Below are 12,587 nucleotides of genomic sequence, written 5' to 3'. Positions count from 1 at the left end.
GAGAAAGCTGTTCTACTGTAATATTTGGTAATGAAAAATAACGCCCAATAAGATTCACTTTGGTGTTTAATTTTTTATTTTGTTAAACAGGAATAAAGTTAGGCAATCTTACACAGTCTCCATGTGGACAAAGCTCTTTCCTGAACGACCTTGGCGACTTTTTTTGTCAAAAGCGACTAGCGACAAATCTAGCGACTATTTCCCGGTGTCGTTACGAACATTTCTGGTTTGGAGACTCGGAGCTGAAAGCCCGTTATCACAGCTGTTTACAACGAGCAGCGGTGCCGTCTCCGCTGCTGTAAACAGAATGGACGTAGCACCGTGACGTCACCCATTGGTTTGGGGCAGTCTGTTTTGTGCCGCTACTATGGTAACTCTCTGTGAAGCTGTCACTCAATGTAACCACCCCCCCATTTACGAAGCCTAAACAACACTGAAACGGTTGTGGTACCAAAAAATGTCAATGTGTAAGCGTCTTTTAGCGACTTCTAGCAACTTTTACGACAGCCAATAGCGACTTGTACAGTCTCTGATAACACGACGTTGTTGAATATATTGGAATATATTCTGATACCCAGTGGCAAAAAGAAATTATTAGCACTATAGCAAGAGTACGAAGGAGTATTAGGGCCAGTCAAAAAAAAAAAAAAAAAAAAGTCAGGCGAAGGAAAAAAAGAAAAATCCGGCAAAGAAAAAAAAAAGAAAATCCGGCAAAAAAAGAAAAAAGGGCCAGCTATCCACCACTTTCCGGGAAACAACGCTGGGTGTCGCCATGACACTCCATTCATTACATTTTAGATTGACCGTTAGCTGTTAGCCGTTAGCAGTGTCTTAAATAACTCAATAAACGGCCCATGAAAAAAATATTTTTTCCAGTGGATATCCTAGTTCCAACATGACTGAGCTAACTGGAGTAGTTTAGTTAAAAATAAATAAATTGAAGCTGCAGGCTACTTGAGAATGGGCCTCAGTAATAAGGTTTTCTCTCTCTCTCTCGGGCTCATAAACACGGTGTGGTCATAAGTAACAGGACGTTGAAGAGACTGTGTCGGAAACTTGGTTTGTTCAGGAGGAGAAACCACACAAACTTGGAGGAGGTGGCTGCAATCGTACAAAATGAAAGCTTTTTTTACCTGACTTCTTTTTTTTTGCCTAACCTTCTTTTTTTGCCTAACCTTCTTTTTTTTGCCTAACCTTTTTTTTTGCCTAACCTTCTTTTTTTGCCTAACCTTCTTTTTTTTGCCTAACCTTCTTTTTTTGCCTGACTTTTCTTTTTTACCTGACTTTTTTTTTTTTTGCCCAACCTTTTTTATTTTTTTTTATTGCCTAACCTTTTTTTTTATTGCCTAACCTTCTTTTTTTTTGCCTAACCTCTTTTTTTTTTTTTTTGCCTAACCTTCTTTTTTGCCTGACTTTTCTTTTTTGCCTGACTTCTTCTTTTTTTTTTTGCCTAACCTTTTTTTTTTTTTTTTGCCTAACCTTCTTTTTTTGCCTGACTTTTCTTTTTTACCCGACTTTTTTTTTGCCCAACCTTTTTTTAATTTATTTTTATTGCCTAACCTTTTTTTTTTTTTTTTTAATTTATTGCCTAGCCTTTTTTAACAGTGTTAGTGTGTTAGCAGCCGTGTTAGTGTGTTAGCAGCCGTGTGTGTGTTAGCAGCCGTGTTAGTGTGTTAGCAGCCGTGTTAGTGTGTTAGCAGCCGTGTGTGTGTTAGCAGCCGTGTTAGTGTGTTAGCAGCCGTGTTAGTGTGTTAGCAGCCGTGTTAGTGTGTTAGCAGCCGTGTTAGTGTGTTAGCAGCCGTGTTAGTGTGTTAGCAGCAGCCGTTAGCAGAGAGCTAAACCTCAGGGTCCATGGTGCCGTGTGGCCCCCGAGGGCCCCTCACTAACTCATCTCATTGTTTAATGTTTAGCTCCAGGAACAACGTTGTCCCCTGAACTGAACCACAGGTGACATAACACACCTGTAGGGGGGGGGGGGGTGATCCTTTAAGCCTCTAAAGGTGTAATCTGTGCTGTGTGGGCGGAGCTTAACCTCTCACTGTCATCAGGAGCTGAAGGAGGCAGAGAGCAGAGCAAGACGCCGCCCTGGTGCATCATGGGAAGTGTAGTTTAGGCCCTGGTGTTTCTTTACTTTACTTAACTTTATTAGTTTATTTGGGTGGGACAGTGAACATTAATGAACATATAAAAACATGTAAATGCATCGGATTATAGCAGCAGTGCTCATTTCCATCTGTCAGACTCAGTGTGTTAGAGACCGACACACACACACACAAACACACACACACACACACGCACACACACACACACACACATCTATACAACTATTGACTGTCATTGATCAGAATAATCAGACGACCAATCAGATAGCCTAATCGATCAGTGACACCTGTAAACAGTTGTTTGTTGTTGATGGGACGAAGCTTTGACACAGATCAATAAGACACAGGGATGGCGTCTGTCTGTCTGTCTGTGGTCCGTCTCCATGGCAACGACCAGAGCAACAGGAGAATCTGATGCTCCTGAACACAACTCTAATTAGTCTCATTATCACACACGTTTATTTAGTGTGTGACGGGAGCAACAATGACACCCCCCCCCGGCCCCCCCCCCCTGTGTTTCTACTTGTGTTTGATGCTGCAGCCTTGAAGTGTTAATGAGGAGTATTCTGGGATGTCGAGCGGCTCCATTCATCTGATTGAAGTGAGCTGGTCCTGGGTCAGAACCCGGAGCAGACGGAGTTAATGTAAAACCAGCAGCTTAGAGTCTTAGTCTCTCGCCCGGCCTCGCTCTCTCTCTCCCTCTCTCTCTCTCCCCCTCCTCTTTCTCTCTTCTCTCTCTCTCTCCTCTTTCTCTCTTCTCTCTCTCTCTTTCTCTCTCTCTCTCCTCTTTCTCTCTTCTCTCTCTCTCTCTCTTTCTCTCTCTCTCTCTCTCTCCCCCTCCTCTTTCTCTCTTCTCTCTCTCTCTCCTCTTTCTCTCTTCTCTCTCTCTCCCTCTCTCTCTCCTCTCTCTCTCTCTCTCTCCCTCTCTTCTCCCCCTCTCTCTCTCTTTCTCTCTCTCCCCCTCCTCTCTCTCTCTCTCCCCTCTCTCTCTCTCTCGCCCGGCCTCAGTCAGTGTCTCCTCTCTCTCTCTGACGGACGGTCGAGCTCCTCTCAGGTTGTATCAGCTCCTCTCTCTCTCTCTCTGTGTGTGTGTGTGTGTGTGTGTGTGTGTGTGTGTCGGTGCTGTTGGTTTATCTGCTGGACCTGGACCGCCTCAGTCTAGTTCTGGTTCTGGACCACCTGAGTCTAGTTCACCGTGCTGCCAACCAGTGACTCGTTGGACTGTTCACATGTTAAACTGTTGATAAAGTTTCATTTGACTGAAGCAGCAGGAGAAACCGACCCCGGTATCCACAAGTTTCCGAACCTCATCTATGGTCAAAACCCGGAAGAAGCCGATTTTGCTTTTACACGTTTTTGGTGGAATTGTACCTTTACGTTTCCATGGTTTTCAGTCGTTGTCATAGTTGCGGTAAACGCATCATGGATCTATTAACGCTGGCTTTGAACACGGATGTCAGTCTGTGTGATATCCACTGTTGTGATGATCCATGCGTTTTACACATTTTCATTGAAAAAAAGAAATAAATCCATGCATTTACCGCGACTACCGTAACCATGGAAACGTAAACATAAAATTCCACCGGAAGAGCAAAACCGGCAAAACAGGCTACGTTGTTGACGTTGGGAAAAAAGGTGGATAGAAGCATCTTTTTATCCCGTTGCTACGGGCAACAGAACCAGGAAGTGAAGCCACAGAAACCGTTATGTCAGGACTTCCTGGTGAAGGGAGGGGAGCGGGAACGTTAGACCGGGCTGTTACGACGTCGTGTCACAGTTTACATCATCACGCTGTCGATGTGCAACGTTTTTATTTTTTAATTTTTTTACTGCTCTTGTAAAAACAAAAACAAAAATATTGAGTTTTTATTTTCCGTCTTGATCGTCACGTAATCCCGCAATCACGTATTTATCGCACTTTTTTTTAGCTACCAGGCCTAGCTACTGCTGAGAGTTCTTCTCTCTTTTTTTCCAGCCGTCTCGCGTTTTTAGTAACGTTGCGTTTTCAAAAATGCCGCTTATCTCGGGGCTTTCTCTCTCATAGCGTCACGTCCTGCTCTGAGTCTGACCAATCAGCACAGAGTAAACCTCCCTGAGTCTGACCAATCAGCACAGAGTAAACCTCCCTGAGTCTGACCAATCAGCACAGAGTAAACCTCCCTGAGTCTGACCAATCAGCACAGAGTAAACCTCCCTGAGTCTGACCAATCAGCACAGAGTAAACCTCCCTGAGTCTGACCAATCAGCACAGGGTAAACCTCCAGGCAGCCCCACCGGGACTCGTTCAGGGCCGATCTGAGCCGAGCTATGAATAGAGAGAGTTCGCTCTCTAATCTGCTGCTGCTCTGTCACCACGGCGATAATCAGAGCAGCGCAGTCACACGCGTCCTCAGCTCAACCGTCGTCATGGTGATCCTGATCGTACGGCAGTGAACGCATCAGTTTTATATAATATAATTAGCCTATATAATTATAGAGCAGGTTATGACTTTTGCAGACTTGGATTTAGGTTATATGGGAGATTATCTCTGGACTATTTTATTTTATTAAGTGTAAGTGATGTTATGTAGCCTATGGATTACTGACGTTTTAACGGTCTATGTTTGTGTTGGTTTTTTGTATGTTGTTATTATTGTGAGTCTGATGTAGAGGGTTTATATCCTGGATTAGATAATTTAGTTTAGTTTAGTTTAGTTTTTTATTTGCACATTATATAACCTGCATAAACAATGAAAATAGTCAAATTAAACATTGTGCAGGAGAGGTAGAAGCCAAAAAAGGCAGAAATTCATAACATAAAAAATAGAAAAGAAAGAAAGACAAATTCACATAGAAAAATGAAAGATACTGAATTAATAATAAAAAAATAAAAATAAAAAACAGTTTACACAATGAAAAAAAAAATTTAATTAATTAAATTAAAGGTACAAATTGACAGATCCAGAAATGTTACAAATCTTAACTAAAAAATGATTTTTTCAGTTGTTTTTTGAACAAAGCCAGTGTAGATATTGATTTCAGTGATGTAGGTAGATTGTTCCATAAGGACGGTCCTCTGTATTTTAAAGTGCGTTGATTGTATGAAGTCCGACAAAAGGGAAGACGTCTGATATGATTGGATGTCTGAGGAAAACTTTAAAAAAATCTGGAAACTGAATGGCAAAAAATGGAGATAAACATAGATAGGCTACTTATACATGTTTGGTAGATGTTCACATTGAAAACTGATAACAAATAAAGGGTCAGAGGTCTAAGTGGTGAAACAGACTAATTACTGGTGTGTGTGTTTGTGTGTAAGCAGTGATGTCGTGGGTCTTCCTGTTGTCATGCTGCGACTATTTAATGATTCATGTTGGTGGCAGGTTGATGCTGTGACCTGTCACCACGGCAACAAAGACCCAGCTCAGTGTGTTTTACTTGCTGAGTTAGTGGTGTGTGGGTGTCCAGGTGTGTAACAGGTGTGTAACAGGTGTGTAACAGGTGTGTGTCCTACCCGTATGCAGGGACGAGGGCGCCGCCAGAGCTCCCAGAACTCCCAACTGGAAGTTTCTATTTTTCGTGTAGCCTATGTAGATAGAAAATAACTCAGTAACTCAAACAGTCCATGAAAACAATAAGTTTTTCCAGTGGATATCTTAGTTACAACATGACTGAGCTAACTGGAGTAGATTATGGTTATTGTAGATTAGCTAGCCGTTAGCCGTTAGCCGTGTTTTCCCAACTCAATAAACTGTCCAGGCAAAAAAAAAATTTCCAGCGGACATCTTAGTTACAACATGCTCGTGTGCACGAGCAAAACAGTTTTGTTTTTTTATGTGTGGTATTTATTCAGTTTTGGGGAATCACAATGTCTAGAAGCATCTGTGGCTCAGCTAACAGATACTGCTAATGGCGGTAGCTAAGCTAACGGCGGTAGCTAAGCTAACATCGGGACCAGTCCCAGCCTGGTCAGATGCTACATGAACTGATGAAGCCTCTTGGATGAGAAGTGAAACGTCTTCTTAGACAAATAGCCAAGTCAATTTCCTTGAGATAACATCAGGACGTCATGTGTTTAAACCCTCGGACACGTCATTTAACTACTCCAGTTAGCTTGTAGCTAAGATCCGCTGGAAAAAAAATAAAACATTTTCATTGACCGTTTGAATTACTGAGTTGTTTTGTCTCTACATCGAAATAATATAGAAGAGTAACTTACGGTTGGGAGTTCCGGGAGCTATGGCGGCGCCCTTGTCCCTGCACACGGGTCCCTCTCGGTGTGTCCAGGTGTGTAACAGGTAGGGGTGTAACAGTAGGCTACACAAAAGTTACGGTTCGGTACAGTTTTGGTACAACACTACAACTAAAATCTGTCTTGTGTTATAAAAGTAGAAAAAAAATAGAACATAAAATAAAGTGCATTAGGAGTGTTATCATGCCATTCATTAATTCAAGAGGAAAAAAAACTTGCACTTGACAACTGGCAACTATTATTTAAAAAAAACAAGAAACTATCAATGTTGGTTTACACAGTTAATTTAGACTAGATGCCAGTTGCTTTGGTGATGTTTCTGGCATGGGACGGGACGAATACATATACCATTACACCCCTAGTAACAGGTGTAATCCAGATGTGTAACAGGTGTGTAACAGGTGTAGTCCAGATGTGCTGGCTGCAGGTTTTGGTCCAGCAGGTCACGTGTCGTCTGTGGTCTAACTGGTGTTTGTCCAACAGAGCGCCGTTGTCCTGAGGTCCGTCCCCGTCCTTGCGTCCGACATGGACACCTTTTTCCGCCGTCACTTTAAGAGGAAGGAGGCGGGGCTTCAGCTGGACGAGGCCACGCCCCTTCGCCAGCGGCGGCCCAGCGTGGCCGTCCCCACCAGTAAGGTCCGCCGCCGCTCCAGCGTCGGCCTTCCCTCCTCCACGCTGACGCAGCGCCGCCGGCCCAGCGTGCAGCTGCCGGGGGGGCCGCCGTGCCCGGGGGGGGGCCGCCTGGCGAAGGCGGCGCGACGCGGCCGGGCGGCGGCACACGGGCGGCGGCGCTCCAGCACCACCACGCCCGGCGCCAACCCGCGCTTCGCCGTGAGCCGCAGGAAGGTGGGGAAGCTGCGCGCCATCGACACCCACCTGCTGGGCCCGTCCATGCTGCTGGCCAGCCTGATCCAGATGGCGGAGGAGGAGGAGGAGGGGGCGGGGTGGGCGGGGGGGGAGGGGCTTCTTCCCGCCGGCGAGCAGCAGGTGGAGGTGAGGGGGGGCGGAGCCAACAACCGCCGCATGTTCTCCCGCTCCAGCAGCCTCCACTCCGACGGGGACGACGACAGCGACGAGTTCTCCGGCAGCGACAGCCAATCGGAGGCCAGCCAGCAGTCTGAGGCCGAGGTCGACGACGCCTCCCGTTCCCCTGACGACCGCCCCTCCCCCTCCCCCTCCCCCGGCCCGTCCCGCTGCTCCTCCGCCCTCCGCCCCCGCCGGCCGCCGCCCTCGCGGCCGCTGATCCGGGCGCCGCGCTGCCTCCGCAGGAACTCGTCCGCGGTGTGGGAGCCGCCGGCCCACGGTCGCCACGGCGCCGTGCAGCGGCGGCGGAGGAAGATCTCCACCGTCGCTAAGGCCGGGAGCCCCTGGCCGGGCCGCGGCCCCCCCATGCCCCCCCGCCGCGCCTCCGTCTACTACCTCACACACCCCGCCTTCTACCGCGGCGCCGGCGCCCTCAGCCCGCTGGGATACGACTCTGGTCTGGAGACCTGGAGCGCCGTCCTGCTGTATGTAGCCGCCGGGGGGGGGGGGCACGGTGGGGGGGTTCAGGTCACTTTATTCGTACCCGTAGGTAGATTTGTCCCCATGTGAGTCGGCAGTTGAAGGAGGAGGAGGAAGCGTAGTTTTCTCACTAGAGCTGCAACAATTAATCGATGTATCCAACAATAATCGATTATTTAAAGCAGAAGTCAGGTGAATGTTTGTGTTAATCTAAGTCTTAAATAGTTGTATCTTCCGACAGCAATCACTTCTATAGAGTGTTTGGTCTGAAACACGGGTCTGTCAGTCACTCTGCTCTGCTCTGAGCCCAGGAGAAAACTTTCCTTGTATCCTACAACCTTTATCCAATGAGGAGAGAGAACGGCATAAAGGGGCAGTCCTCTCTGTGTGTGCAGCCAAGGGATGCGCCTGAATGTGGTGACGTAGGGACGAGGACCAATAGATCCATGACGAGGGCGGGGGCTGCTAACTCCATCTGCTGACAGGAAGTTAGACAAAACCACCGGATCGCTTACTGAAGCTTTAAGTTAATTGTCAACTATTCTGATAATCTAATAATCAGTTTTAGTCATTTTTTAATTAAAAAAAAGTCCAAATTCTCCTCTCCAGCACCCTGGAATAGACTTTCCCTGGGAGGCTGAGGAGTGTGATCCCCCGGTAGTTGGAACACACCCTCCGGTCCCCCTTTTTGAAGAGAGGGACCACCACCCCGGTCTGCCAGTCCAGAGGCACTGTCCCCGACTGCCACGCGATGCTGCAGAGGCGTGTCAGCCACGACAGCCCCGCAACACCCAGAGACTTGAGGTACTCAGGGCGGATCTCATCCAACCCCGGTGCCTTGCCACTGAGGAGCTTCTACTACCTCAGTGACTTCAGCTTGGGTGATGAATGAATCAACCTCTGAATCCTCAGCCTCTGCTTCCTCGACGGAAGGCGTGTCAGTGGGATTGAGGAGATCCTCGAAGTATTCCTTCCACCGCCTGACGATATCCCCAGTCGAGGTCAACAGCTCCCCTCCTCCACTGTAAACAGTGTTGGTGCAGCACTGCTTCCCCCTCCTGAGGCGTCGGATGGTTTGACAGAATTTCCTCAAGGCTGACCGGTAGTCCTCCTCCATGGCCTCTCCGAACTTTTCCCAAACTCGAGTTTTTGCTTCCGTGACCGCCCGAGCTGTCCAAGACATACGGCCTAGGGTGTCCTGGTGCCACGTGCACTGATGCCTGAACATGGAGTTCGTTATGGACAAACTGTGGCTAGCACAGAAGTCCAATAACAGAACACCACTCAGGTTCAGATCAGGGAGGCCATTCCTCCCAATCACACGTCTCCAGGTAACACTGTCGCTGCCTAGTGAGCGTTGAAGTCCCCCAGCAGATCGATGGAGTCCCCGGTTGGAGCAGCTTCTAGTTCCTCCCAGGGCCTCCAGGAAGGCCGGGTACTCTGCACTGCCGTTCGGCCCGTAGGCCGAGACAACAGTGAGAGACCTGTCCCCGTCACTGTGGGCGACTCCAGAGTGGAAGAGAGTCCAGCCTCTCTCCAGGAGTTGGTTCCAGAGCCCAGGCTGTGTGGAGGTGAGCCCGACTATCTCTAGCCGGTACCTCTCAACCTCCCGCACGAGCTCAGGCTCTTTCCTCCCCAGCGAGGTGATTCCATGTCCCTAAAGCCAGAGTCGTTGTTCGGGGCCCCCGCCCACGACCGCCACCCAGAGCACAACGCACCGACCCCTATGGTCCTTCCTGCGGGTGGTCTTTCGGGCTGGGCCCGGCCGTGAGCTATACCTGTTATACCTTGACAGCTGTAACAGGCCGGTTGAAACAGTGTATGACCGTCTGAGTCGTGGCTTGTACAAGGAAAAATCAGGGAGCACCTGGGTCGCTACACAGCTACACAGCTACACAGCTACACAGCTACACAGCTACACAGCTACACAGCTACACAGAGCTGCCAAGCCTTTCACCTCTGAGCCAGATGCAGAGCGGGGCGGGAGCTTGTAGCACTAGTATAGTAGTAGTAGTAGTATAGTATAGTGCCCTCCCCTGGAGCTGTGACACGTCAGCTCCAGTCTCCCTGAAACTGCCAGTTTGCGTCTGCCGTTGGTTCACAGCAGTTTGAAGGCAGAAAACCTCAGAAATGCAATTTTGCACTTCCTTTTCTGCTGGTATGTGCTCTAACACAAAAAAAATGCCACAGGAACATGTGAAAAGCACGAAAAACACAATTTTCAAAGGGGGTCTATAAGCCCCCGACAACATGGCTCCTAGGATCATTCGGGTGCTCAAACCCCTCCACCACGATAAGGTGGCGGTTCAAGGAGGGGCATTTGAGTCTTTCCAAATAAAATCCGGTATCTGATTTGCATACCTGCCAACATTGGGCTGAGAAAAAGAGTTGTCAGAGGATGTTTGTGTGTGTGTGTGTGTGTGTGTGTGTGTGATTTCAATCTTCTTGGTTCCCTTTGACCAACAAGGACCTAAATTAAAGTCGGACCGACGTAGTTTGCCAACTGTGGTAATTACTGACATGGCTTCCCTTGAGGTCAGAATGAAATTTTGACGGATATTTCTTGTTGGGAGCTGTGTTGTTCATTCTCAGTTAGTGAAGTGTCGCCTCGAGCGTGGGCATGGACATGAGCTCGGACATGATGCACGGTATGCACGGCACGCCATATCGCTATGAAATCCTGAGATATTATGAATTGACCCTTCGCCAACTCCTCCCACAAACGGCTATTGTCCAATCCTACGTTAGCAACCGTAACTATAGGCCTGGCAAGCTTTCGGCAGTGAGTCATTACGTTTGCTTTTGTGGACACATTTTGAGACTAGGACGAAAAACATTTGTTTGTAGAGAAGGATGTTGTTGCTGCTGCTGCTACTATGGCGGTGGCGGCGGCGGCAGCAGCAATATAGAGATGTTCAGATACGAGCGGACTTTTTTTTCGACTTGAGCAAGTGTAAATATGGGGATAACCATATGTTCACCTCCGAAATGACAGCTGTACTTTTAGGGCTTTTATCTGGGCTGTTAGGGCTTTTACCTGGGCTGTTAGGGCTTTTACCTGGGCTTTTAGGGCTTTTACCTGGGCTGTTAGGCGAGGGATCGTCCAGGCAGGGACTGCTTTCACTGACTGATACAGCGGTATCAAAGCTGTATGTGGTTCACAATCGCCCAAAAACTTTTAGTTTGACAACCAGTGAGATGAGCTAAGTCTTGGTGGGTTGATAGACGGTAAAATTACCAGTCCTTACTGCTGCTCTGTACATTGTCCAGTCGTGTCGTTGAACAGATGTTTTATCCTCCTGCGCGAGTCACGTCACTGAAAACTCTGAATGATCTTTGTGACTTCTTCTCTCTATTGTCTCAGAACAGTTTATCCAGAAATGTGCTGATATTTCCTTTGAAATCGATACCAAATACTGCCAGGAGCATGGCTGGGAGGGAAAGCTTGCCCGGCGTAGCAACAGTAACCAAGGGGGCGGGGCTTACGTGAAGGGTCAATTGGGATTGGGGCAGGAGAAAGGGTTAGAAATCGGGTGACTGGTATGGATTTGTCCAGCCGGTCCCGTTGGTGTTCAGCTGTAGTGGTTGATCCTCGCCGTCTGGCCTCGCGCCTCCTCAGGAGAAACCACAGCGCCACGAGAGAAAGGAAATCCGTATCGAGACATGAGGTCATGGAGATGATGTCAGCATCAGCCCGATCAATAGATCTACAGGTGATAGATCAGATCACTAGATCTATAGGTGATAGATCTACCTGTGTGTGTGTCATGTTTGTTTCAGGAAAGCTCTGGCCAAGTCCGGCCCCCAGACCAGCATCTGCAGCTCGGCGCCCAGCGACCCGCTGCAGCAGCCCAGCAGCTCCGTGGACTGGACCGTGAGTTCACAGTCCAGATGTTCACAGTCCAGATGTTCACAGTCCAGGTGTTCACAGTCCAGATGTTCACTCTGTGTGTGTGTGTGTGTGTGTGTGTGTGTGTGTGTGTGTGTGTGTGTGTGTGTGTCTCAGGACGGCGCTCCGTTTGGGGACCACATCTGGTTTGAGACCAGTGGGTCTGGAGACTTCTGTTATGTTGGGGAACAATACTGCATCGCCAAGTCCCTGGTGAGTAGATACACACACACACACCTACACACACACACACACACACACACACACACACACACACCTACAAACACACACACAAACAAACACACACACACACACACACACACACACACACACACACACCTACAAACACACACACAAACAAACACACACACACACACACACACACACACACACACACCTACACACACACACACACACACACACCGGACACACACACACACACACACACACACACACACACACACACACACACACACTCTACAGTAACTCTGTTCATGTTTCAGCAAAAGTCGGTGGCGAGGTGGAAGTGTGCCGGCTGCAAGATCTCAGTCCACCACATGTGTATGGAGCAGCTGGAGAAGGTAAAGTCTGGACCTGGTCTGGGTCTGATCTGGACCTGATACGGACCAGGTCTGGTTCTGATCCGGACCAGGTCTGGGTCTGATCTGGGTCTGATCCGGACCTGGTCTGGTTCTGATCTGGGTCTGATCTGGACCAGGTCTGAGGACCAGGGGCCTCATGTACGAAGGTTGCGCACGCACAAAAACGTGGCGTACGTCCTTCTCCACGCCAACGTTCAGACGTAACCTAACCCGGTGATGCTGGGAAACTGCAGTGGTTAAAGCGGCCATCCCATGTCCTC

General features: G+C 48.5%; 1 protein-coding gene across 1 annotated transcript in view; it reads left to right on the top strand.

The window, feature by feature from the left end:
* The first annotated feature begins 6,803 nt into the window (after window positions 1–6,803).
* dgkzb (diacylglycerol kinase, zeta b) overlaps window positions 6,804–12,587 on the top strand; it is a 37,459-nt gene continuing 31,675 nt past the window's right edge. Inside the window, exons 1-4 of the mRNA XM_085780326.1 lie at window positions 6,804–7,841; window positions 11,617–11,710; window positions 11,843–11,938; window positions 12,229–12,306. Coding sequence (XP_085636452.1) covers window positions 6,859–7,841; window positions 11,617–11,710; window positions 11,843–11,938; window positions 12,229–12,306 — 1,251 coding nt within the window. The 5' untranslated portion in view covers window positions 6,804–6,858. The remainder of the gene's footprint in view (window positions 7,842–11,616; window positions 11,711–11,842; window positions 11,939–12,228; window positions 12,307–12,587) is intronic.

Source organism: Trachurus japonicus, chromosome 6, assembly GCF_045865225.1.
Source record: "Trachurus japonicus isolate A0001 chromosome 6, Traja_1.0".
NCBI classification, from domain to species: Eukaryota; Metazoa; Chordata; class Actinopteri; order Carangiformes; family Carangidae; genus Trachurus; species Trachurus japonicus.
Note: the sequence above shows the minus strand (reverse complement) of the source record. Positions and strands in the feature narration are given on the sequence as shown.